At 35.9% G+C, this 24,772-nt stretch overlaps 4 protein-coding genes across 5 annotated transcripts; 2 read left to right on the forward strand and 2 right to left on the reverse strand.

Moving 5' to 3' along the window:
• The first annotated feature begins 3,564 nt into the window (after positions 1-3,564).
• On the forward strand, positions 3,565-11,129 carry LOC9308318 (kinesin-like protein KIN-14G). Of its 2 annotated transcripts, XM_021021214.1 has the most exons (21): positions 3,565-3,835; positions 5,224-5,336; positions 5,428-5,557; positions 5,835-6,001; positions 6,669-6,803; positions 6,887-7,135; positions 7,219-7,290; positions 7,453-7,521; positions 7,610-7,810; positions 7,944-8,025; positions 8,125-8,220; positions 8,328-8,507; positions 8,595-8,701; positions 8,801-8,979; positions 9,073-9,234; positions 9,322-9,575; positions 9,663-9,826; positions 9,948-10,142; positions 10,237-10,460; positions 10,536-10,739; positions 10,821-11,129. In XM_021021214.1, exons 3-21 carry the CDS (start codon positions 5,428-5,430, stop codon positions 10,933-10,935), a joined length of 2,985 nt encoding a protein of 994 aa, XP_020876873.1. In that variant the 5' UTR covers positions 3,565-3,835; positions 5,224-5,336; the 3' UTR covers positions 10,936-11,129. The 2 variants fall into 2 exon arrangements, with proteins under 2 accessions (XP_020876873.1, XP_020876872.1); XM_021021213.1 differs by lacking the exon at positions 5,224-5,336.
• Positions 11,130-11,323: 194 nt separating this feature from the next.
• Positions 11,324-16,144, reverse strand: LOC9308319. The gene is made up of 19 exons (XM_002874288.2): positions 16,051-16,144; positions 15,891-15,963; positions 15,684-15,806; positions 15,427-15,596; positions 15,198-15,347; positions 14,944-15,087; positions 14,589-14,637; positions 14,178-14,491; positions 13,902-14,021; positions 13,663-13,767; positions 13,481-13,567; positions 13,250-13,366; positions 13,067-13,172; positions 12,828-12,959; positions 12,581-12,715; positions 12,299-12,450; positions 12,063-12,200; positions 11,663-11,980; positions 11,324-11,584 (listed from the first exon to the last, which is right to left on the reverse strand). The coding sequence occupies exons 1-19, from the start codon at positions 16,105-16,107 to the stop codon at positions 11,489-11,491; spliced, it is 2,586 nt and encodes an 861-aa protein (XP_002874334.1). The 5' UTR covers positions 16,108-16,144; the 3' UTR covers positions 11,324-11,488.
• A 1,109-nt stretch (positions 16,145-17,253) lies between these two features.
• Positions 17,254-19,351, reverse strand: LOC9310402 (cell division cycle 20.6, cofactor of APC complex). The gene is given in 6 exon segments (XM_021021271.1): positions 17,254-17,578; positions 17,580-17,677; positions 17,680-17,861; positions 17,864-18,113; positions 18,765-18,862; positions 19,081-19,351. Coding segments are annotated over 6 exon segments (1,224 nt in total).
• A 2,118-nt stretch (positions 19,352-21,469) lies between these two features.
• On the forward strand, positions 21,470-22,364 carry LOC9310403 (agamous-like MADS-box protein AGL93). The gene has a single exon (XM_002872204.2). The coding sequence runs from the start codon at positions 21,480-21,482 to the stop codon at positions 22,296-22,298; it is 819 nt and encodes a 272-aa protein (XP_002872250.1). The 5' UTR covers positions 21,470-21,479; the 3' UTR covers positions 22,299-22,364.
• The last annotated feature ends 2,408 nt before the right edge of the window (positions 22,365-24,772 follow it).

Genomic DNA, 24,772 nt, shown 5'->3' on the forward strand with positions numbered 1-24,772 from the left:
AAAATCAATGCATTGAGTTGAATATATATACAAAATATTTTTATATTGAATATTGTATATATTTTTTTTTATTATACAATATTATAAATGATTCAATAACATAATTTTCTAAATATTAAAAAACTAAAACAATTTTTTTATTAATATTTATGTTGGTCAACGCCGGTCAAACTGGTCAATGCCGGATTCCGGCGAAAAGTGTACCGGAAAAAAATATTCGTGATGTTGGCGACATGACTAGATATAGTTCGTATATGTGGGCATGCGATACATATAGTTTGTGTAGTTAGGGATACATTTTTAAACTTCGGATGTGTCGTCATGTATTGTAGCATACTTCGTGTAGTTAGGTATCTTTTTTCCGTGGGATTATTGTATACGTCATGACTACATAAGTTCTCTACTTTATATTATGGCAGCCAACAAGAAGTTTTCTCACCGTAAGCAATGAAATTTGATGAATAGTAGGTAAGCAATGAAATTTGATGAATAGTAGGGGCTGCGCGAACGCAAACCCCCTCTGCCACAAAGAATGACATAGGCTCGTCCTCAAGGGAAGACCTTAAGCATAGCACCCCTGCAGTATGTGCGATGCGGTCACTAGCCTAGGCCACTCGTCTTATTGATCGCGAGTCGACCCCGTTTAAGTAAGTAATTTGTTTTAGCAGTCCGCTTCTCTATTTATACTCTGCGTTCCCCTGTCATTATCTTGGATCTAAGCGATGTGGGACTACTTTTATTAACACATTGTATCGTTTTAAGTTCCACCTTTCCAATAACGTGTCGGTTCTCGCAACTCCATGAGTTTTTTTGCTGTTGTACATATGGGCCGGACGGTCTAGGCCCATTTCATATTCGAATTTTTACCTTCCATGTCTGTTTTTTTTTTTGTGTCACCAAGATGTCTGTTTTAAAGATGCAGAAAGTTTGAGTAAAAAGAACAATGTTAAAGCAATTTAGTTAAGATTGATGAAATCAAAGAATCAAAAGCAAAAAGAGTAATAACACCACACATTTCTTATTGATCAAACTTCTGTAGTTCTCTTTTTGCCTTTTTTGATTTTCTGACCTCTACAATGAAAAAAACATTTAGTAAAACTTTAAAAACATAGCAGAATATAGTTAATGTATTTGCATTGAAGTCTCTACTAAATTATATCACAAAATGTTATGCCAAAAAAAGAAGAAGAAGCACAACCATATACTTTTAGAAAGAGAGTTGTATAGATTTGTGAGTTTTAAATCATATGATCGATTAGTACTAAAAAAAAAAATGGTTTTGAGAACATGAAAGAGTAGTGTGTATTGTTAGTATGTGCATTTTGTTTTTGTAACCAAGATGTTAATTAGTCTTTTCTCAATTAGCAAAACTCGAACTTGAAACCTTGAGGGGCACTTAGTTTGGAAGGTGAGAACTTAATAGCACATTTTCTTTTAAGCATTATTTCATCCAATTGATCTTCAAAGACCCATCTATTTCTTTTTCAACAATTTCTTTAAAGTGTAGAAACTACCAAAATGTACAATCCAAGAATATATAATCTTAGTCTACAACTATAATATTTTATATATAATCGATTAGATAGGTAATTGGTTGCTATCACAACAATCGCTGTTATGTTACCACAACAATCTATTCAAGGCCAAAGTGTTTAGGTCGGGAGAGACAGTAGACCTTGTTTACTATTTAAAATGTTCCAATCCCAAAGTATAAAGTATACACTTGAGGACCCTTTCCAAAGCCCTAACAAAGTAAAAGTGTTTTTCCAAGTACATCAAATCATTATCATCTTAACCTCTTTTGTCGTCTTGTGTCCAATCTTTAATAATTATGTTAAGAATTGTTATTATCTTATTTTCTATATCTCTTTTTATCAATTTTAATAGCCCTATACATACATATTAATACTATTGATCTCATACCAATCCGTTTTATTTTAGTGTATTTGGAGGAATTTCAGAGCGACAAGGAAGAATTCTCAACCTTTTCTTTATCTTTAATTTCTCGTAGTGCTAATGTAAAAGTGGATAATTTGGCACGAAAAATTCGTGCAGAACCGCTTCACATCACATATGTAAACAACATTCCCCAGGAATGGCTATTTTGAGCGTTAGTTAATTTCGGATGACAAAAAAAAAAGATGGGTTCGTGTGTGTAGCCTCTAGGTTTTTGGATTTGGTTGATAAAACAATTCAATTAGTGTATGAGTATTTCTTGACAAGAAAAGAAGATGAGGTTTATTGGATTTCTAGTTTAAAATCGATGTTATATATATGTTTCAATTAAAATTTCTTAGATTATCATTTATAAAATTTTATGTGTGGAAGTTCAAAATCTTTGGGCTATAGATTGGATATTTTACCGTATTTTATACATGAGGGATCAGGATATATTAAAATTCTTTTACTTCAAATAACACTAATAAACTAAAGTCACTGATAAAACTTTAATATCATATAATTATAGTTGATAATCTGTAATCAAATAACAATATATCATGTGTGGATTCATTTTCTATTTATATCATAACTAAGTAACACCCTTAGATATCTAAACAGAGATAAACATGTCATTAGTGAAAGGGATGTTTGGTCTGTGTTTTCTACTAATTAGTAATTAGGAAGCAAATGAAATGATTCCGTCCACTTAGCAGAGTTTTAAATAACTTTATTAATTAAATTCTTCCCCAAAAAGCTAATAACTGCCTCGACAATTAAAAGTTAAAACTATGAACTTTAGGGTCTTAATTGTTACAAAATTAGTAATTAACGGTCCCATTCCGGATACAATAATCCATTTATTATTAAGATCCATTGAATTGGACCACTAAAACGTATACCATACACACACATAATTAATACAATGCATAATATATCAAAAGAACTATCTAAGCAAAGCTATACTTTTACAGGTTGGTGTGTTCACTGTGTTTGGCAAAAGGCTCCTGTTCATTTCTTAAAGTTGGTACTTAGATTTCTGTATCTTCAATGTCAATAAAGAGACACTGATTTTTTTCTCTAAAAGATAGGATAATAATACATACATATGTAATGTAGATATTATTATCCCCACTAGCTAAAATCTTATAACAACATATTTATAGATGTTAGATTCCTAAAAAAAGAATTCAATATTTTGTCGAATTATGAGGGAGATGACATGTAAGTTAAATAGTGCAAAACTAATCTTTTTAGTTTAAAAAAGTTGAAAGAAGAGAAAAATGTGGAGGTTCAGAAATTGATGTGTGCTTTTTTATGAACTGAAACTTTGTGTGTGCCTAATCCTCACTTTAGCCAGCATGTTTCTATGCTACCTTTTGTAGTGGGCCATTTGATTTCGGCCCAAGTATTTATTTTAATTTAATCCTTAATCTAAAGTCTAAAACCATTGATTTTATAATTAGCCACGTCGATCAAAATAGGCGCCTATTTTTTTTTATATAGTTCGGATCCGAAGCGTAAGTTTGAACTTTAAAGGATAATTTGCAAAAACAACCAACAAAAAAACTATAATTAAGTAAAATAACAAAGAAAAAAAAAAACTATGCTATTGTGTGTGTAATATATAATATATATGATTATATACCCTTGTAGACATATCACCCCAAATATCTTCTTCTTCTTCTTCTTCTTCTTCTTCTTAGTTGCTCTGCCATGTCCAACTAACTAGCACCATCCATCTCCTCCTCACTCTCGCCACCACCACTCATATTCGACTCCTTACTCCGCTGCAACTTCAACGACTACGACCGCCATCACTGCCGTTGCGGCCACCACCACCACCACTCCCTATCTCCTTTTGTTTCTCGTCCCCTGTTCTCACCAAACTCACAAGGTCTCTCTTCTCTCTTCCTCTTTCCAACACATGAGAGAACAAAAAAATCATCATCTCACAATCTCACGCACACTACTTACTTAATTTGTAACATTATGATGCTATATTTTTAAATAGTTGATCAAAATTGCAAATGATATATTCATACCAATTTTCAAAAACTACTGAAAATGCATGTCCTTTCTAAAAAAAAAAAAACACTTGGTTCATATATATTAATATTAGTATACCACGAATATTACGATCAATATTACTTGACACAACAATATTGTATCTTCTGATAACTTTCATACTCCTGAGTTAATATGTAGCTATTGGTCTCTATTGCCTACCATACCTTGGATAATTTGATACTACTTTCAGTAATTATGTTTAATGCTGTTTTTCCTTCGGGCCTTTACTGTTTGTTTCGCTTATGCTATATGTTGTTATGTGTTTTAGTCTTTTATTGTTTGTTTATTTTGTTTGTACATTAGTTTTTTGGGTTTTTTTCCGCGGCTTGTTTATCTCTGTAAAAATCTGTCTCAAAACGAAAAAGGTATAAAACTTAACATTCATATCAAAAAAAAAAGTTTAGAGTGGTTATTTTCACCAAGAGTAACATGTCTAAGGTTCGGCGGTGATAGCGTCTATTAAAAACACAATATGAGCAAACTTACTGCTAAAATATATGGATCGTTTTATATACGTTTGCAGATGTTAGTTTGAGAGTCACCCAAATGAGAATGATGTGAAAAATTGATATATTTTTTTTTTTTGTAGGTTTTGATATCTACATGGCGTAACCCGATTGGTCAATAGATAATGATAAAAAAATCAACTTTTTCACTTGAAAACAAATATATATTGAAATGACTATTTTCACACACTAATTTACACAAATATTCTTAGGGTCCAAAAATGCTATTCATTTACATAAATGGAAAATAGTTGTAACTTTTATAGAATAAAAGAAAAAGATAAATAATTTTATTTCACTCATTAATAGAAAATAGCTTATGGGATATTTTTTCTTTACAATTTGCTCAGCTGTCTTTAGTAGAATAAGTGTCCTTATTTGTCAAGATTTTCAGTATAAATGGTATAAAATATTGAGAAATATTTGATTTTCCTAACATTTACACCTCTAATTGTATAATCAGTTTGCACCCTTATATTCCATGATTAAAATTTGAGATTATTAAATAAATTTTTTTTTAACTCTTTTAAATTTTGGAGATTACTCGGTTCGTGATCTTACGATTAATAATCTTTTTGGTTTGAAGTATTGTTTTAATCATAAAAGCTAAAATTATTTATTAATTCCACAACCACAATACATTACTGTTTTGAATTTTTTTTAAAAAAATAATTAATTACCTTAAAATTTGTCTTCTTTTTAATTTAAGAAAAGGAAACAAATCTGGGACGTTTGGAGTCAGGTTCGGAGCGTAATTCGCCTCTTTCTTCTTCTCCCCTAATAGAGAGAGAAAACAAAAAAAAAGTGAGAGCCGAAAAGAAAGTGAGGGAAAATTTTCATTTCAAAACAACTTTTCTTCTTCTTCTTCTTCTTCATCTTCTTCATCTTTTTCTTCTTATTCTCTGTATCGCAGATGGCGACGACATCGGAGATCAACAATGATCTTTCGTTTTCCGTTGTATCGATTGTCGAAGATGTTCTTCAACAACATAGTAGCCGATCAAGCGATGTTGGTTTCGTTTCCCGGAAAGTTGATGAATCTTGTGAGTCTTTTTGGGTTTTTTTTTTTTTTCTTAGATCCTTTTATCGTTCTTCTTTAATTCTGGGTTTCAAAGAAATTTGGGGAGAACAAGTAGAATTTTGTGATTTATGTTGATGAATCTAAAGATATCTGGAGAATTCGATTATATTTTTTGGAAATTTATCAATCTTAACGATGATTTAGAGGATCATGTAGGAATTTTTCTGTTTACGGATTGGTTTTATCGAGGTTTTCTAGTCTCGATGATGATGAAGTTAACAATGATATTTGTTATGTAGCTTTAAGAAGATATGAAGCTGTTGGGTGGCTAAGAGATATGGTCGGAGTTTCCAATGGTAAAGATTTTCCGGCTGAGCCTTCTGAAGAAGATTTTAGGCTTGGATTGCGAAGCGGAATCGTACTTTGCAATGTTCTTAACAAAGTTAATCCTGGATCAGTGTCAAAGGTAAAATTTCTGGGATTTGTTCTTGGTGTGTAGTAGATGTAGTTTTACATAAGAAGTTAAGTATCTGTTGATGTCAACTTATGTGACTCATTAAATACAGTAAAATTTCTATAAATTAATAATGCCGGGATCGATAAATTCTATTAATTTATCGATAAATTAATAAAGATATTTTAGTAATTTTATAATTTCTTACAAAATTTATATCTGAAAAACCAAACTTTTCTTTGTAATTAATATCTTTCTAAAACCAATTACAAGTAGAAAAACAATTATTAAGTTTAAAAACGACACAAACTTTTATATTAGAAATGAACTCTACCAGAATTGATACAAATTTAAGAAAAATAAACAATACTAGAATCATATTTCAGTAAATATTCTTATATAATATATATATATATATATATATATATATGATAAGTTTATACAATTATCAATTTATGATATTGATTGGACCATATTCTTACATAGGATTTTTAAAAAAAAATTTGTTTATTTTAATATTTTCTCCATTTGTATTATTTTTTACACTAGTCCCAACTCGGGATCAGAAGAATTGATTCATTTATAGACGTTATTAATTTAAGGAGTATTAATTTATAGAAGTTTTACTGTATTTGATTACATATATTGATCAATGTGGAGAATTAACATCTCTTTACAGGTTGTTGAAGCACCGGATGATGTTGTAGATGGAGCTGCACTCTCAGCTTTCCAATACTTTGAAAACATCAGAAACTTTTTAGTAGCCATAGAGGAAATGGGGTTGCCATCATTTGAAGCTTCAGATATGGAGAAGGTAGAAAAAATAAAGATTTAGGAATATAGAGAGAGACATGTTGTTTTTGATTTGATTGATTTGTTGAACATATTTTTTCTCAGGGAGGCAAGTCTATAAGGATAGTGAACTGCATTCTTGCCCTTAAATCTTACAGCGAGTGGAAACTGAAAGGTGAAAATGGTCCATGGAGGTATGGATCCAACATGAAAAATAACTTTGGATCGAGAAAACCATTTCTGAGAAAAAGTTCAGAACCATTTGTGAGTTCTATATCAAGAACTCACTCTACGGATATCTCATCAACTGATACACCTATGAGTTCCGATGTTGGGCAAGAACATAGTGAAAAAGTAAGTGAATGATTTCGGCATTGTGGAAATGTTTGTTTCTATAGCATGGATTGTAGTTGTTGATAAAAATGTTTACTTTGCAGGGAGATTCTAGATCCATAAATGGGCTTGTTCGCTCATTCATTGCAGACAAAAAGCATGAAGATATTCCAAATGTAACAATTCTACCTTTATAGTTTTCTTGTAGTTCCCTTGCTTAGTAAAAGCTTTGTATTGGTCTGTTTAAGCTTCTTAGGGCATATAATATGAATTGAAGTCTATCTATCAGCATTCGTAGGCTCAGGAATATGAATTCTTTTCCTACTTTAAATTCTCAGGTTGTAGAGTCTGTGTTGAACAAAGTTATGGAAGAAGTCCAGCAACGTTTATCAATCCACAATGAAATGGTGAGGGAATGAATTTAAGTACAGTCAGTATGAGGTTTTGATTGATCTGGCTCATTGATGCAATGAAACTGTCTTTCAATTTTTTCAGATGAAATCAAGATCAAAGCCTATTCCAGAAGATGATTCATCATGTGAGACAATGGTTCGGTCTCAGCTATGTGATGCAAGACAACATGAGGAATCAGAAGAAAACAGTCCGCCCCAGGTTGTAGAAAAAAGGTTTCAAAGGACAAATTTTGAACATTACGAAGAACAAGAGATTCTTTTGAACCAACAAAAACACATCCAAGTAAGTTCCATTTTGTATGGCATTGGAGGATCTAACAACCATATTATGATAGTGGTTTCTGATTCTATCTTCTATTCTCGGTGTAGCAATCACAAAGTAGAAGGGAATTTAAACATTGTTTTATTGCATACAGGAGTTAAAGCAAACCTTAAACACTACAAAAGCGGGAATGCAATTACTGCAGATGAAGTATCAAGAAGATTTCTTTCATCTAGGTGCCAACTCAGATCATGTTCTTGCTTTGTTCTTGTTCAGGCTTCAGTGTTCAATCAATGAATATTTAATTTGTCATCCTTTTGGGTTTGGTCACACAGGCAAGCATTTAAATGGTTTAGCTTATGCGGCTACGGGATACAAAAGGGTTCTTGAAGAAAACCGCAAACTGTACAATCTAGTGCAGGATCTAAAAGGTAACTTGACAGAGAAAATTGATTTGGGTCAGTCATACTTCGAGGATCTTGAATCACTAAGATGGTCCTTTAATATGTGTAATGACATCATACTTGGTAATGTTTAGGAAACATACGGGTGTATTGTCGGGTTAGGCCATTCTTGCCTGGGCAATCAAATGGTGGTTTGAGTGCCGTAGAGCACATAGACGAAGGGACCATCACCATCAGAGTACCATCAAAGTATGGGAAAGCAGGGCAAAAACCATTTATGTTCAATAAAGTCTTTGGTCCTTCTGCAACACAAGGTTAGAAGGCTTTAATTTTTATGTCTCTGTAATGTTTAGTTTGTTGTGCTGTGAATAACATTAGGGCATGAATCCATTGTTCTTCAGAGGAAGTGTTTTCAGATATGCAACCTTTAGTACGCTCGGTTCTTGATGGCTACAATGTCTGCATCTTCGCTTATGGCCAAACTGGGTCAGGGAAAACTTTTACCATGGTAAGAACTACTACTATACTTGTCTTCCAATATTTTTAAGATGATTATATTCTTTTTGATTCAATATACAATGGTTTTAAATTTATCTTTATACTCTAGACAGGGCCTAAGGAACTGACTGAAGAGAGCCTAGGTGTGAACTACAGGGCACTGGCAGATCTGTTTCTTCTATCAAATCAAAGAAAAGACACGACCAACTACGAAATCTCAGTTCAGATGCTGGAAATTTACAACGAGCAAGTCAGAGATCTACTTGCCACAGATGGCCAGACTAAAAGATATCCTTTGGGTTAATAAAAGATTAACTGTGTCTTCCTCATTTAAAAACTCTGAGATACTTCGGTTTTGTTTGTTTCTTAACTCTTGATTACATTAGAGATCAGAAATAACTCTCACAATGGAATTAATGTTCCGGAAGCAAGTCTAGAGCCTGTCTCATCGACGGATGACGTTATACAGCTGATGGAACTGGGACAAATGAACCGTGCAGTGAGCTCTACAGCTATGAATGACAGAAGTAGTCGATCTCACAGGTTTCTTTTTCCTTCCATTCTTCTATTCTCTCATGAGTACTCTCTTGCATAACTCGTTCTAACCCCTATTCTTCATTTCTTTGGCAGTTGTGTAACTGTTCATGTTCAAGGCAGAGACCTCACATCTGGGGCCATCCTTCATGGTTCTATGCATCTAGTTGATCTTGCAGGAAGCGAGAGAGTGGACAAGTCTGAGGTGACTGGAGACAGACTGAAGGAGGCTCAGCACATCAACAAGTCCCTCTCGGCTCTTGGAGATGTCATCTCCTCGCTTTCCCAGAAGACTTCTCATGTGCCTTACAGAAACAGTAAACTCACTCAGCTGCTGCAGGACTCCCTCGGTGAAATTCTCAAAACCCTCTTAACTTGTTGCATCTGTGTATAGACACGCACTTAAATCTTATACAACGGATTTTCTACATAATCAGGAGGATCAGCCAAGACGCTTATGTTTGTCCACATAAGTCCAGAAGCTGACACTCTCGGAGAAACTATTAGTACTCTGAAATTTGCTGAACGAGTGGGGAGTGTTGAGTTAGGCGCTGCTCGTGTGAACAAAGATAACTCAGAGGTTAAGGAGCTTAAAGAACAGGTTCGTAAAAAGTACACCATGACCTGACTTTGGTTGTTCTGCATACTCATTTTCTGTTTTCGTTCATCCTCGTCACAAGGATATCAAATCACTAATCTGCTACTGTTCTTGGGGTTTTCAGATTGCTAATCTTAAGATGGCTCTAGTGAGGAAAGGAAATGGTAATGATGTACAACCAACCGCTCTACCAATCAACCGTGAGAGAATATCGAGAAGAAGATCACTCGAAACTCCTACTATTCGACCCAAATTACCTACCATGGGAAACACATCAAGCAACAGTAGGCCCCAGATCATGGATCTTAGTGGACCAGAGGTATTCTTTACCTTCTTTCAGGAGCAACCAAAGGTGCTGATTTATAAATTTATGTCATTTGTGTAGATATGTAATACATTTGAAACGGTTGCAGGCTTTTAGCGATACTGCATCGTCAAGAAGACACAGCTTAGATATCAATGAGCTTATGAAATCTTCTTCTCCGGCTTGGCCGAGGCAGTCACTCAATGCAAAAGACGAGGACAGAGAGTTCAAGTCAGGGGAGTGGATCGATAAGCACGAAGAGTTAATTCAAAATCAGAATCCAAATTCTCCCGAGCAATTCTACCAGTCAATGGTCCCTCAACAACCATCACTGTATGTAACTGATCACATTACATTTTATACTTTACATTTTCTTATTCTTGATCGCTACTATCTTTCAAATGACAGAAATGGTGGGAAACAAGATTTCGAAGTGCAGAGTATTACAGATAATGAATCTGATGAAACCGCAACAAGCGATTGCTCAGATACCGATTTGTTGTGGCGATTGAGCGTTCAAGTGAATGTTCCTAAGGTTTCTAATATCCAAAACTCAACAAACCCCAAACCAAAGAAAATTCAGCCCAGAACTGCAAAACTCTCAGAAACTAGGTAACAAATATATATACTCTTACAAGTATTTGCACCTAATTTACTGATTTAACTGGGAATTTTCGTCTTTTCTTGTGGCAGAAGTTTAATTCCGTCGCTGATCCCAGCACCAAGCAAGAGACCTCCTAACACCGTAAATTCACAGCCGCAACGACCAACCAGAGATGGAAAACGCAGACTGAGTTTAGGCACATGAACATGTTTTCACCAGTTTTGTAAAGAGTTTAAAAAGGAAGGAGACAAAAAAGATTTGTTGTTTGTATATTGTGAGAGAAAAGCTTTCTCTGTTTTGGCCGCTCTTATTGTGCCATTTAGGTAAAATCTCAAATTTGTTGTTTTGAGTGTACAAAGAATGATTCCTTATTATACAATCTTCTTTTGGATTCTTAACTTATGTGTATGGTTATATAACTTAATTATTTGAACATCCATATGCTTTCGATAAAGTAAAATGGCACATATGTGTTTCGACAGAGAAGACAAAGCGGCCAAAACTTTTTAAGATGTCAACAATTGGTACCTAAGCTTGTTAGATGCTTGGTTTATGTATAAAACACACTCTTTCATGTGAAGACGCATCATAGTTTTCAAAAGATACTTTCACTCCTTCAACTCTAAACAAAAGGATAATATCCTACAAAGTTGCCATCAAAATTGGTGTTTCCCAAACAAGCAAAGAAAAGTCTTATCTTTTTAGCATCCTATGTAAAAAGTGCATAAATCATTCTATGTCACAGTTGTGTAACTTATTATGCGAGTAAGCTATTGGATGCAATCCTAAGTCGCTCTCCTGCGATTTTCATCATATGTTTTCCTTCTACAGTCAAGCTCGTGCTTCGTGAGGGCTGCACATTTACGAGGTAAAACTCATCAGCATGTGGTTCTCCGGTTTGCAATAACGTTAAGAGAGTAGAAAATGATACCTGCAATGTGATAACATTCTGCAGAATCAAATCGATCTCTGACTTGGACGATGATATTATCTTCCTAACTTTGACGTCGTTGTGCATCAGCAGGATCACAGAGACAATGCATTGTATCAAATTCAATGAGTCTTGACTGCTCTTCCTGTCTTGGACCGATTCCAGCGCTCTAGTGTTTTCACTAACCATCAATCGCATTCTTTTCAGAACCTGTTCTGTGAGTTTGGAGCTTCGGTCGAACAGGAAGTAGCAAGGTACTAAATAGTAGAGACATGTTTGTATGTAAAGGTAAGAGTTCTCCTTATCTTCTGGTTTACACTGCAAGAAGAAGAGCACGGAGAGATGTGTCAATCCCAAGATTAAACTGAAACATTTAGAACCCGAAAAGGCAAGTGCTCACTTTGACTATATCGATCAAATATCCCGGTAAAAATTCACTTATGGTTACACTGCTTTCAGAAAGTATTGTAGGTTTAGAGTCCAACGTGCAGATCATCCTGAGTATGGCACACCCATTGTCCAACGCAGGCTTCGAAATCTGCACCAAGAATAACACCTCATTAAGTATTTGCCATGCTATTACACGAGAATGTTAATATGTCTTTAGAGAAATGCATTATCAAACCACAAACTTACTATTTGTTCAACAAAAACTTTCTCTAGAATCTGGAGGACAAGAGAGCTATCACCCATTTCTGACAAACATGAGCACACAAGGTTGGTAAGTTCTTTAAATGTGCCACAATATGTCTCCTGCTCATCACACTCAATCGCTGACTCCAGTTTCTCTGCATGAACATAAAAATCCATAAGGTAAGATATCACAAAGCATAAAAAACATGATCATCTCTAAAATAAGCTCATAACCGAATTCTTTTCAAAAAGTTCAAAAGAAAACTTGCAGATTCCAGACAAAACCTGGGACAACTTTGAAACGTGCAATTAAGGTGATGAAGAAGCTGAAATGATCTGTAATCTGGATATATCCAGCTTTATAAGCACTGTGAAGAATTTCCACTATCCGAAACAACACAGCTGGTTCAAGCTGTTGATCTGTAATAGACGTTAAGTTGGGTCACTTACCCTTTTTTCCATTCTGTCTTCAACAGAAGCCACTTTTAAAGTTGAATAAAAGCATCAGAAAGAAATATAATGTGATACTCACATAAACAGCATGAAACTATTGCTTTCAGCATACGGGAGCTAAAATTGTCTACGGTGAAGTAGTAAAGGAAACAGAGAGCCACTTCTTGGACTTCCCTAGGGAGACTTGCAAAAGTTCCACCAGGCTCATCACCTGCACAATTTAAAAGATGACGATGATGATAGCCGACAAGACCTATATTAGTTTAGTGACACTAAGAATCTCATAACACGTTTTCTGTTTTGCATCAAGAGTTGCACCTTCTCCCTGACAAGGGATGAAGAAGTTGCTGATCTCTTCTTCAAATGTTGGGGAAGCATTCAGACACCCAACTCGCGCAAGGTCGAGCAAAAGTTGCAAAACAACCTGTAAGAAAATTACAAAAACGGTAAAAATGAGAAGTTACTAGATTGACAAGAATTGTATGAGTCATGTGTTAGCACCTTGGTAGATACGGGATGCTTATCACCCAACTGGTTAAGCAGTGACGGAAGTTTGTTGACCCAAGCGCGCTGATAGTTATTTACGGTTGGATCATTGTGATAAAGGATATCTCCATTCTGCGGATATTACAAGAAAACAGATTTAGATTTCAATGCACGTGGAAAATTAGACTCTGGTTTAAACAGTTGGCCAGTATCTAGACCAAACATATCATGAAGAAAATTACTTACATGGATAATCACATCTTTAACGACTGAAATGCAGGCTAATTTAAGTGGAGAGTCTGGTTTGCAATCATTGAAGGTAATAGTAAATGCCTGAAAGATATAAACGTAATATACCGACAATTATATACACATGAAGTTACTTTTAGCTATCAAAGGAACTAAGGAAATATATCTTCCAGACGAACCTGCATAAGATTATCTCTCTGATCATGGTCCACCCTCAAAATAAGTTTCGGAACAAAGGGCAAGAGTGAAAGTAAACTCTTACTAAGCTTATTGCTCCTGGTGATCTGCAAAATAGATGTTTGCTAAGGAAATTAGCAGTTTATCAGATACAATGTAGACAGAGGGACGGACTTCGAAAATATTCGATGAAAACTAACTAGCTTGAGTTATATATTAATGTAAAGTAATGAGAGCTAACCTTGCCTTGTAGGGCATTCTCAAGAAATTCCAGAAATCTATTGGAAAGATTAGAAGGAAGGCTGCTCCATTCACTTACTTCCAAAAATATTTCTGTCAAAACACTGTTGAGTTCATCATTCTGTCAACAAAGAATCAACTAGTGTTAGGAAGGTCTATATATGATAACCACTAGGAATCAACTAGTGTTAGGAAGGTCTATATAAGATAACCACAAAAGAATATCAAATTAAATAGTAAACATAGGCTATTGTTAATCTAACGTTGTGATTCATACCTTTCCAGAAAGATTGTTTTCGCAATTAAGGGGAAAAGAACCAAGTAACTTTTTCGATAACAATGATGCAATGTACGGATCCAATATCATAAGAGTATTTTCTTCAGATGCAGGTAGCCATGTAGCCTGTCTTTGAGAGTGCCTACGAATGGAAAACTTGATTGCATAATCTATGCTGCGAAGTATATGGAGTATGCAATCAAATGAATGTTTATTGAATCCTCGCGGAGTTTGAATCAATGGAATGAAATCTTGGAAACAATTGATTAAGACTCCAACAATCTCCTTCAATATCCCAGAGACATGGGCAAAACCTGTAAGAACTCGTAGAAAAATAGTCAGACTACTGTAAACTTCAGCACGTGCAAAATCATAGCTTATTGATGAGAAAAGAAGATAGATGGAACATACGAACACATTCTTTCGCAGCATCTTCCTCATAGGCGAGTAGCGTTTCATTCTGTGAAGATCAAAAAGGGCACAAAATGTAAAAAGAAACACTGAGAATAAGGAAAACAGAGTACATCTTATTAAAACTGGTGATCTCTGAACTAGTTTCATAAGACAGTAAAGGAAAGTTGATGTCAGATGCCATCTATCTTTGATAATATTAAAGTCTCACCAAGATATATAGCTGCATTCTATATATTCAATCTTCTAACAAGCAAGAGACCAAAACAAACAGAACCATATACATTACTATGCTACTTCATGCCATGTGCAAAGCAAGAACTTTGGAGTCATATGAGTGAAAACGATTAGATACCTTTCTCTGTGAATCAGTATTGCTCTCATCACATGGCAACAGCGACAAGCAATGTGCCAACCCGGAAAGAACTACCTCTAGCTTGTTTTTATCTTGTACATAAAAATGGTTTTTCTGAATAACATCCTTGTAGTTTTCAAGAATCTGCATCAAGTAGCAGATAGACATTTCAACGAACGTCTTGCAAGAATACTACATGCAAAAGTTGGAAATGTAACAGTCTATGTCATAATCAAAGAAATCAAAGGAGAGACCTTTTCAGCATATAAGGAAAACGTAGGCGGGTAATACTCCAAAACAAGGTGGAAAAAATTGAAAGCCATCAAACGAACATCAATAGATGAATTAGTCATAGCGGTAAATATGTATGGCATCAAAAGTGACACCATAAGGCCCTTGTTATCCTGAAAAGATTTTACACATAGAATCGGCTGTTAGATTCATAAGCAACAGGTCTAGAAACCATGATAAACGAACACATACCTCTTTACAAGCACGAAAGATCTGAGTTCTAAATAGTTCATAAAAAGCTTCTCTCACTAACCCATCATCATGACTAATGAGTTTTCTAAGACACTGTATGACAGTATATTTATTTGATTGCAGCTCTGCTGGATGATGTTTAAAAAGGTCTTGGAAACCATGTAATGTATCTACACAGAAAAAACCATAACTGAAAAACGTTGCAGGTTTCATATATTTATCAACTAAAAACATGAGAACACACAAAAAAACAGTACCTTTGAGAACTTTAGCATTGTGATGTGAAGTTCGTAGCTGAAGTTCCTTCAAGGTCAAGCCTTTTTTACTTGTAGCTAAACCATCTTTTTCTGCTGCCACACTTTGCTCATGAAGTATAATTGCTGCAATATTTAAACAAAGCAATTTCTCAAGCTATTAAGAGAAGAAGACATAAAAAGTTTGGATTTGTAGGAGAAAGTATATACCTTTGGATTTAATCTCGGTGTTAGTTGCATTATTTGGTGGAGGTAATTTTCTCCCGAGCTTTCTCTTGATTTTCTGCAAATACAAAACGAAGAACAATTATCAAACACTTGAAGAAGAAAAGAGACAATGTTACTTAAAACCCTAAAAAAAAAACAGAACCTTGAAATCAATTCCTTTCTTTTGCTGCTTCTTTGCAAGACCCTTGGAGCGAGCCATTTGTAATGTATATTATACGGCTACGTAAAACTCACAAGCAACTCCAAAATTCGCTGAAGAAGAAGAAGCCCACCTGGAAGAGGAAGAGGTGTCGTGAACAAGGTCAACGACTAGAAGAAGGAACAAAGTCAACCGAAGAAGATCTTGGGCTTTGTGTGGTTTTGTTTTCATGGGATGCAGATGAATTAGGCCCAAGTATATTTAGTTTGTCTAAAAAGTTAGTTAAAGTTCTAAGTAGATTTGCTTAGTAAAGTTGTATTAGAGGTGTTAGAGTTGTTGTTTTTTTTTTTGATAAACCCTATCGGCTGATCCGGTCGGTCCAGGTAGGAACAAACCGAGGTGCTACAGAGTGGACTACTTCTGTGGTTCAACGGTTCAACGATTCAACGAACACCAAGAGCTCCGAGCTGACTCGGGTCGAACGGGCCATGTGATATATAATTAGGCCACCGCACTGTCTGATCCGAGTTTATAGTGCCTTCCGACTAATGTTAGGGGATAGTCAGGCCGCTTGCATTTTTGACTACCAGGTAAACCAATTGGGCCAAGGCCCAACTGACAGACTTCTCGCACAAATGTGTTTTTGTTTCCAGGGCGGATCGAACTCGGATCTGCGAGTCTCACCATTCACCAAAACTTCTCTACCACTAGACCACATATGCATGGGCAGGTATTAGAGTTGTTAGAGTCTAAGAAGAATGAATCATGGAATGAGAGTTCCAATGAGTGAGTAAGGGTGGCTACTAGTGTGGTTTAAGACTTTAAGTAAGAGAGTCTAGGATGTAGAAGCATTGGTGCAAGTGTGTGTGTCAAGTAAAAGAAATAGTATATGTATGTGAGTGTTGTGTTCTGTTGTAAGAATGTATCCAAGTAATTATCAATGTAGTATTTTAAAAGGAGAAAAAAGTGTTTTCATGTTTCTCTCGAAAAAAGAACTAAAAGAGAGAATGCAACAATGCGAGACATAAAGAATGAGAGATCTAACCTCTAAACTAAATGTGTTTTTGAGTTTGACTCAACAATTTAGATATGAAACAATTGGTTTTATATGTTAACTACATAAAATTCATGAATAAAATGAATCAGGAAAAAAGATTAATGCATTGCTTTTACATTAACTATCAATGGGTTTCTTCCATCACAGTTTCAACGAATACGATTCACATGAGAAAATGGTTCCGGAGCAGCTTTCTTGGTGGTCTCTGGTACTCCAGAAACATTCCAAAACCTAAGAGTCTCGTCTCCTGCTGCTGAAGCCACGGTACAACCATCCGGACTTTGTGCCATATAAAGAACTCTTGATGTATGACCAGTGAGTTCAGCCATTTTCAACATAGATGGATACTTCCAAAGTGTAAGCTGATTCTGTGTAAACCCATGTGAGCTAAGTAACTGTCTTTCACTTTTTCTCCATAACAATGAACAAACTTGAGAGCCAGTTTCTACTGAATTCAAGCAAGCCCCAGTGTGTATTCCAGAACTTAATAATCCCATCTCCTACACCACCACCAGTTGCAAGCAGACTCGCTTGGAATGGGCACCAGACAAGAGCTTTCACAGCAGCTGTATGCCTGTATGTTTCTCAAACCTATGTAGCCATTGCCTAGTTGAGTTTGAGGAGGAGACAGAACAATCCCATATGTGTACTACATTGACGTTACCACCACTTGCTAGTTGTTGTCCAGATCTTTCCCACTTAAGACCACAAACCTCTTGAGTGTGAACCACATAAGTTCCCACAATGGATGACCTCATCCAGTTGTTAGAATGTGATTGTTCCATGTCAATGATCCAACTCTTGACTGGTGACAACCTTTCAATGTTCTCAGTTGACGATTGGAAACAGAATCCCAAATCTGCACTTAAGAGTTATCAAGACCAACTACAAGATTACGACCATCTTGCGTCCAGTTTAAACTTGTGACAGGTCCTTTCTCTTCATCAATGGTCACAAACACAGATTTACAACCACTAGAAGCATCCCGTAAGTAAACAGTGTATCCCAAAGCTATTGGTAGGACATTAGTACTGCCCCAGTCCAACAAGTTAATGTAGAAGTCATCCACAGTGCCAGGTGCATTCAAGATTTTCTCTCTAGTCTGAGGAATGTATCTACGAGGCTTTACGGATTTAGGTTGTTGGTGAGGAAAAACAGAGTGATTACTAGGAAACAGAGCTTTAGGTTTGTTTCTGAAAGCGAGAATTCGGGTGTGATTTTGATATATAGTCTCAGCCAATTGCTTCATGTAGGCTTTTCTTGATGCTGAAGTTACCTCATCTTAGGGGTTTTTGCTGTCCTTAATTCATTACTAGTAAAATTATATAGAAAATGTTAATTACGTACAACGGTCAGATTGATATTTAGTAAAATGGAAATCGGATCTAATTTAGATTTCCTCTTTAATGTAAAAAACAAATAAATAATTTTTATTACAATTACTGGAATTTCCCAACGGTTAGATTAAATGATCATCATTTAACGAAGAAAAGATACTCTTAAGAAAAAAGGAAATAAAACTCACAGCTCAATTTCTCTCTCTCTTGGTTTAGTATCAAATATGGAAATCAAATTCTATATAATAACCATGAACCGTGTTCACTAGTATCCTAAGAGTTTTTGCTTTTTGATAAGAAACTAAAAGCTTCCTTTTTTTCTCTCTGTAAACAACAATGGATTCTTCAATGTCGACGAAGAAGAAAACCAAACTCTCTCTGAGAAACCAAACTTGTTTCAAGAAATCGTCTCTCTCTTCCACTGCAAAAAAGACCACGAACTTGTCTATGAGAGAAGACACAATGTTTAAGAAAGCCTTCGAGCTCTCAACTCTGTGCGATATCGAAGTCTGTGTCATATATTACGGTCGTGGCGGAGAGCTCATCAAGACATGGCCGGAGGATCAATCTAAGGTTCGAGACATGGCTGAGAGATTTAGCCGATTACATGAGAGAGAGCGACGCAAGAAAAGCACAAACCTTTCTCTGTTACTACGTAAGAAGATCCTCGACGACAGTAAGCTCTCGGAGAAAGTGTTAGAGATGAAGGATTCGTTAGAAAGTGGTCTACGGGTATTACAAGATAAGCTTCTGTTACTCCAACCAGAGAACCAGACCGAGTTAGGTCAGAGACGTGCCGTTTCTTCCACAACGAATCCATTGTCTTCTCCTGTGGATCATCATCAACAATGGACAGAACCATTGGTGAATGGTGTGTCAAACACAGAGCAAGAGCTATCGACGTCATCATTGAGTCAACATCAGAGCAAATTTTCAGTCTTTCTCTATAACCATGACAATGGTAGCTTCTATCAAGTCCCAGACTCTGTTTCTAGCTTTGACCAATCGACGAGTACTGCTTTACTTGGGGCCCAAGGAACTGGTCTAAGAAGTAATAGCTGCAACAACTTTGATCTTCCCGTGGTGTTTCCTCCTCAGATGCAAACACAAACCCCACCTGTCCACTTTGATCAATTTGCGCCATGGAATCAAGCACCATCTTTTACAGATCCAATGATGTTCTCTTATAATTAGGTCTTGTTGTTCCAAGATCTGATCCTTGAGTTGGTCCACGTTTTATTATTTTCTATTATGTATGTATTCTCAGTTTAGATTAAAAGTTTAGCCTGATTAAGAGTTTGTAAGAAATCCTTTGAATTGTATGTTTTCCTAAGAATGAATGCTATTTTTCAAGTTCTTAAAAACAGTCTTGGCTTCTTCTATTTTTGTCTGAGTCTTATATTTGAGTTTTAAAACCTTCTATACTAAGAGATTTAATATAAAATAGACATTGAATGTTAGATATCCATAATTTATGGAGATAAGCCAACTAATCGAGTAATTGAGCTCGTCTCTGTGAAATCTTTGGTTCAATTTTGTGAATGGATTAAATGGAGGAAAGCTTTCCGAAAGAGAAGCGATGAATTCGAAAACTGTAGTGCAAGAAAAGAGGTTAGGGACAAGCAAATTACCTGACACTTTGATATGTCAGATGCTCTTATGGTGTAAAACCTCTGTTTTTTTTTTATTCCCTGGTTAGATTTATTCGCCAATGAATTCACAGATTACAATGCCTTAGTGAGTTTTGTTGTTAAGTTTTTAGATTCCTCTAGGAGTCTGTGGTTAAGCGTTAACTATAAGCACCTTGATGCTAAGTGTCATGTGAGACATTAGTTTTTAGAGGTGATTCCCCTAAGTCTTTATATATGTTAGACATTGGACTCCATCAGGTTTTGATGCGTGATTTCTAGTCAGTTTCTTTACCTTGTCTCAGGTTCATGCGTTTAGAAAATAATATATATGCCAGTACTGATGAAGCTATATATAGTTGCTTATCTCGTCTTGCCCGGTTCTTGAAGATTTGAGCATTGCAAGAAGTCTCAATGATAATGTTAAGGTTTTAGGAGTGCACTTCTCAGTCGTCATTAACCAGTCTTAGTGTTGAGTTTTATGAAATGGAAGCTGGTGCTCTTGTTTTTGATCATGAAGGCACAGAGTTTTTGATTGATGCCAATCCTCAAGTATCTGAATTTTGAAGATGATCTAACAGAGAGAGTAAAATCATAAGCAATACAAGTTCTTTAACCAAGGTGTATGTAGTTGGTATCTGGTATTTTTTTTTATATATCGTTGGCTTACTGAGGCAAACTTTGATCCGTAATTCTTCGCCGGATTATCGAGGGTTGATGATCCCTTGGCATACTGCAGTCTGCAGAGGTATATGTCTTACCAAATTCATATGTATAAAATGTTCTTTTCATTGACAGTTAAGATTCTTATGCTCATTATGTTGACTAGTATCTCTATCATAACATGAAAACAGAACCGCTACCGCAGTTTTGCAATTTTACATGTCTACAAGTGACGTTTTGTCTATCCTACATGGAAATGCTTACCTAGACTTCTTGAGAGCTTTCAGAATCTAAAATGACTCGTCATAGTGGTGGTGACTTGCACAAACCCCGAGAGTTTAACATCTATGTTATTAATCTTTGTGTGAGTGTTTTCTATTACTACAACGGTTATATTGATATTAATTAGTAAATGGAAATCGGATCTAATTAAGATTTCCCTCATAGACAACAAACAAAAAAAGGAAATTCATTACTTGAAAATCCCAACGGTTAGATTAATAAAAGAATATCATCAGCAATTAATGAAGCAAATATACTCTTAAGAAAAAAAAAGGAAATGAAACCCACAGAGCTCAGTTTCTTTCCCTCTTGGTTTAGTGAAATCAATATCAAATATGGAAATCAAATTTTTACAATTCTATATATCAACCCTGAACCACTTAGTATCCCAATTCGCAGAGTTTTTTTTTTTCTCTTTGATAAGAAAAACTAAAGCTTCTTTATTTTTTCTTTGTGTAAACAACAATGGATTCTTCAATGTCGACGAAGAAGAAAACTAAATTGTCTCTGAGAAACCAAACTTGTTTCAAGAAATCGTCTCTCTCTTCTTCTACTGCAAAAAAGACCACGAACTTGTCTATGAGAGAAGAGACTATGTTTAAGAAAGCCTTCGAGCTTTCAACTCTGTGCGACATCGAAGTCTGTGTCATATATTATGGTCGTGACGGAGAACTCATCAAGACATGGCCGGAGGATCAATCCAAGGTTCGAGACATGGCTGAGAGATTTACCAAACTAAACGACAGAGAGAGACGCAAGAAAAGCACAAACCTTTCTCTGTTGCTAAGGAAGAAGATCCTCGACGACAATAAGCTCTTGGAGAAAGTGTTAGAGATGAAGGATTCGTTAGAAAGTGGTCTACGGGTATTACAAGATAAGCTTCTGTTACTCCAACCAGAGAACCAGATCGAGTTAGGTCAGAGCCGTGTGGTTTCTTCCACAACGAATCCATTGTCTTTTCCTGTGGATCATCATCAACAATGGACAAAACCATTGGTCAATGGTGTGCCAAACGCAGAGAAAGACCTATCGACGTCATCATTGAATCAACATCAGAGCAAATTTTCAGTCTTTCTCTATAACCATGACAATGGTAGCTTCTATCAAGTCCCAGACTCTGTTTCTAGCTTTGACCAATCGACGAGTACGGCTTTACTTGGGGCACAAGGATCTGGTCTTAGAAGTAACTTTGATCTTCCCATGGTGTTTCCTCCTCAGATGCAGAAACAAGCTCCACCACTTGTCCTCTTTGATCAGTTTGCGCCATGGAATCAAGCACCATAGGTCTTGTTGTTCCAAGATCTGATCTTTGGACTTGGTCTACGTTTTATTATTTACTGTTATGTATGTATTCTCAGTTTTGATTATGAGTTTAACTGATTAAGAGTTAGTAAGAAATCCTTTGAATTGTATGTTTTCCTAAGTATGAATGCTATTTTTCCAAGTTTCTAAAAACAGTCCTGGCTTCTTCTTCTTTTTTGTCTGAGTCTTAAATTTGAGTTTGAAAACCTGCTATATCCAGAATTTTCATATACAATAGACATTGAATGTTAGAAGTCCATAATTGAGTAATTGAGCTTGTCTCTTTGAAATCTTTGGTTCAGTTTTGAGAATGGTTTCAATGAAGGAAAGCTTTTCAAACGAGAAGTCATTATGCGAAACTATAGTGCAAGACAAGAGGGTATAATAAGAAAAGTACCTGACACTTTGATGTGTCAGATGCTCTTGTGACAGCTTCTGAAAAAAAGATGTTAAAAACTAGTGTTTTGTCCAAGAGGTGGAAAAACTCTGGCATTGTGAGTTTCCAGATTACAATGCCTTAGTGAGTTTTGTTGATAGGTCTTTAGATTCCTCTAAGGATTCATGTGAAGTAAGATATGCGTGCTAGATCTACAAAGCTTGTATGATAGAGATGATTATGAAATGCGTAAGAAGAGATGAGCGCACATAAAAGAGACGACACACGAGCTTTGTTAACGGGGTTCGGATAACCTACATCCCCGGGACCAAGTCCAGAATCATTCACTAGAATAAGAATGCAAAAATCACATTTGCCAATGGTATCTAACAGACTAACACACACTTGTGTCTACCATTCTTATCTAGATTAATCAAAGAAATCACCACTCATTGTCAACAAGGGCGTTCTAGTGCGTTGTAGATTCTTATCCAAGACTTGTATCATTTCTTTTCCGACGAGGGTGGTTCTTCTACAAAAGCCACTAACAAATCTATCTATTTGTCTAGTGGGACAACACCACACACAACATGTGTGCTTCTCTCAATTTTAGATCTAAGGTGTGTAACCTTTTTCTTGTTACCACCTCTTCCTTTTATACCTCTTAGAGCTCTCCAAAACCCTAGGTTCCACAAGCTCTTCCTTTTATATTTTGGGTAATAGCTTGTGCTCTTTTGTCAACTTGACCCAAGCCTCTGTTCTATCGCACAGCTGCTCTGCACCACGATACAGGCATGTCAACTTGAAACATGCTTTAGCACTGACGCAGCTATGTCCATGTACTGATACAGCCGTTCCAGTGATTGCTACAACCTGAGCCTTTTCTACCTCTGTTGCGTTACACAGCGTCTTCTTGTTTTCTTTTCTGTTACAGCAGGTTCACTTAGCTGATACTCTGCTTTCTGAAAGACTTGTTCTTATGAGCTAGAATCATGATCTGGTTGAGCTCTCACTTCTTGGATCTTCTTAATAAGACTCCAAGGTTCAACACGTCACTTGAATCCATGTGTCTTCAAATTGGACTGTCTCTCAGCTGTCTCAGATACTCTAGTTGAAAGATCACTGCATCTGTGATACGATCCTCCCAAGGATTATGCACTCTAAGGTGGTGAATGGTCGCACAAGAGCTGCGGAAGACTCCTGATTTATCGATTCTTTGGATATTACACACCAAAGGAGATCGATAACTTGCTGGATATGACGCACCAACAAGGAATGGATAGAGAGATGGATCGAGAGACGCCACAAAGATCTGTGAAAGGATCTATGATAAGTCTGAACAAGCCATGAACATAGATATGACACACCATGAACATGGAGTTCCAAAAATTACAAGATATCACATCTTGAAAGAGAGAAACTTCTCTGATTTTTACTCAACAACAAAACTTACTTTTATTCATGAATTAAGCCTCATTATATAGAGGAGATACAACAATTTCGTCCATAACATGCAGCACAACTTGGAAATAGAAATTCAAACTCTAAAGTGCATGTAAGAGAGAGAAAAACACTTAAATAAATGCTGGTTTGAGGATGGACGAAAATCTCTCTTTTCTTCTTGTTTTTGGGCTGAATCCACTTTGATGGGCTTCTCTGATTGACCAAGATTCCAGAACAATTTGGTTTGTAGCTTAATTCAATCTGGTCTTGTCGGAATCCTTCTTTGAATGGGCGTATGTCTGAATTCGCGTAAGCTGGAGATCACCGATTTTGTAAATTGCATAACTCCTTCATCTGAACTCCGATTGATCTGATTCTTCTTCGAGGAGTTTCGTAATTGAGCTGAGCACATTCTCCAACTGGTTTCATGCATAAATTCGCCGTGTTTGATCAGATAAGCTTGATTCAATGACCACATATCCTGCTGCTTCCCATTATCATATCAATCTGCGTCTAGCACAGAGATAACTGCAACTGTGTCTGCATCTGTTCTCAACGTCTTGTGCATTACACAACGTTTGTAACTGTCCTAGACTTGTTCACAGCTTCAGGATAATACTCTTGAGTCTACTAACCA

This window comes from Arabidopsis lyrata (genome assembly GCF_000004255.2).
Source record: "Arabidopsis lyrata subsp. lyrata unplaced genomic scaffold ARALYscaffold_6, whole genome shotgun sequence".
NCBI classification, from domain to species: Eukaryota; Viridiplantae; Streptophyta; class Magnoliopsida; order Brassicales; family Brassicaceae; genus Arabidopsis; species Arabidopsis lyrata.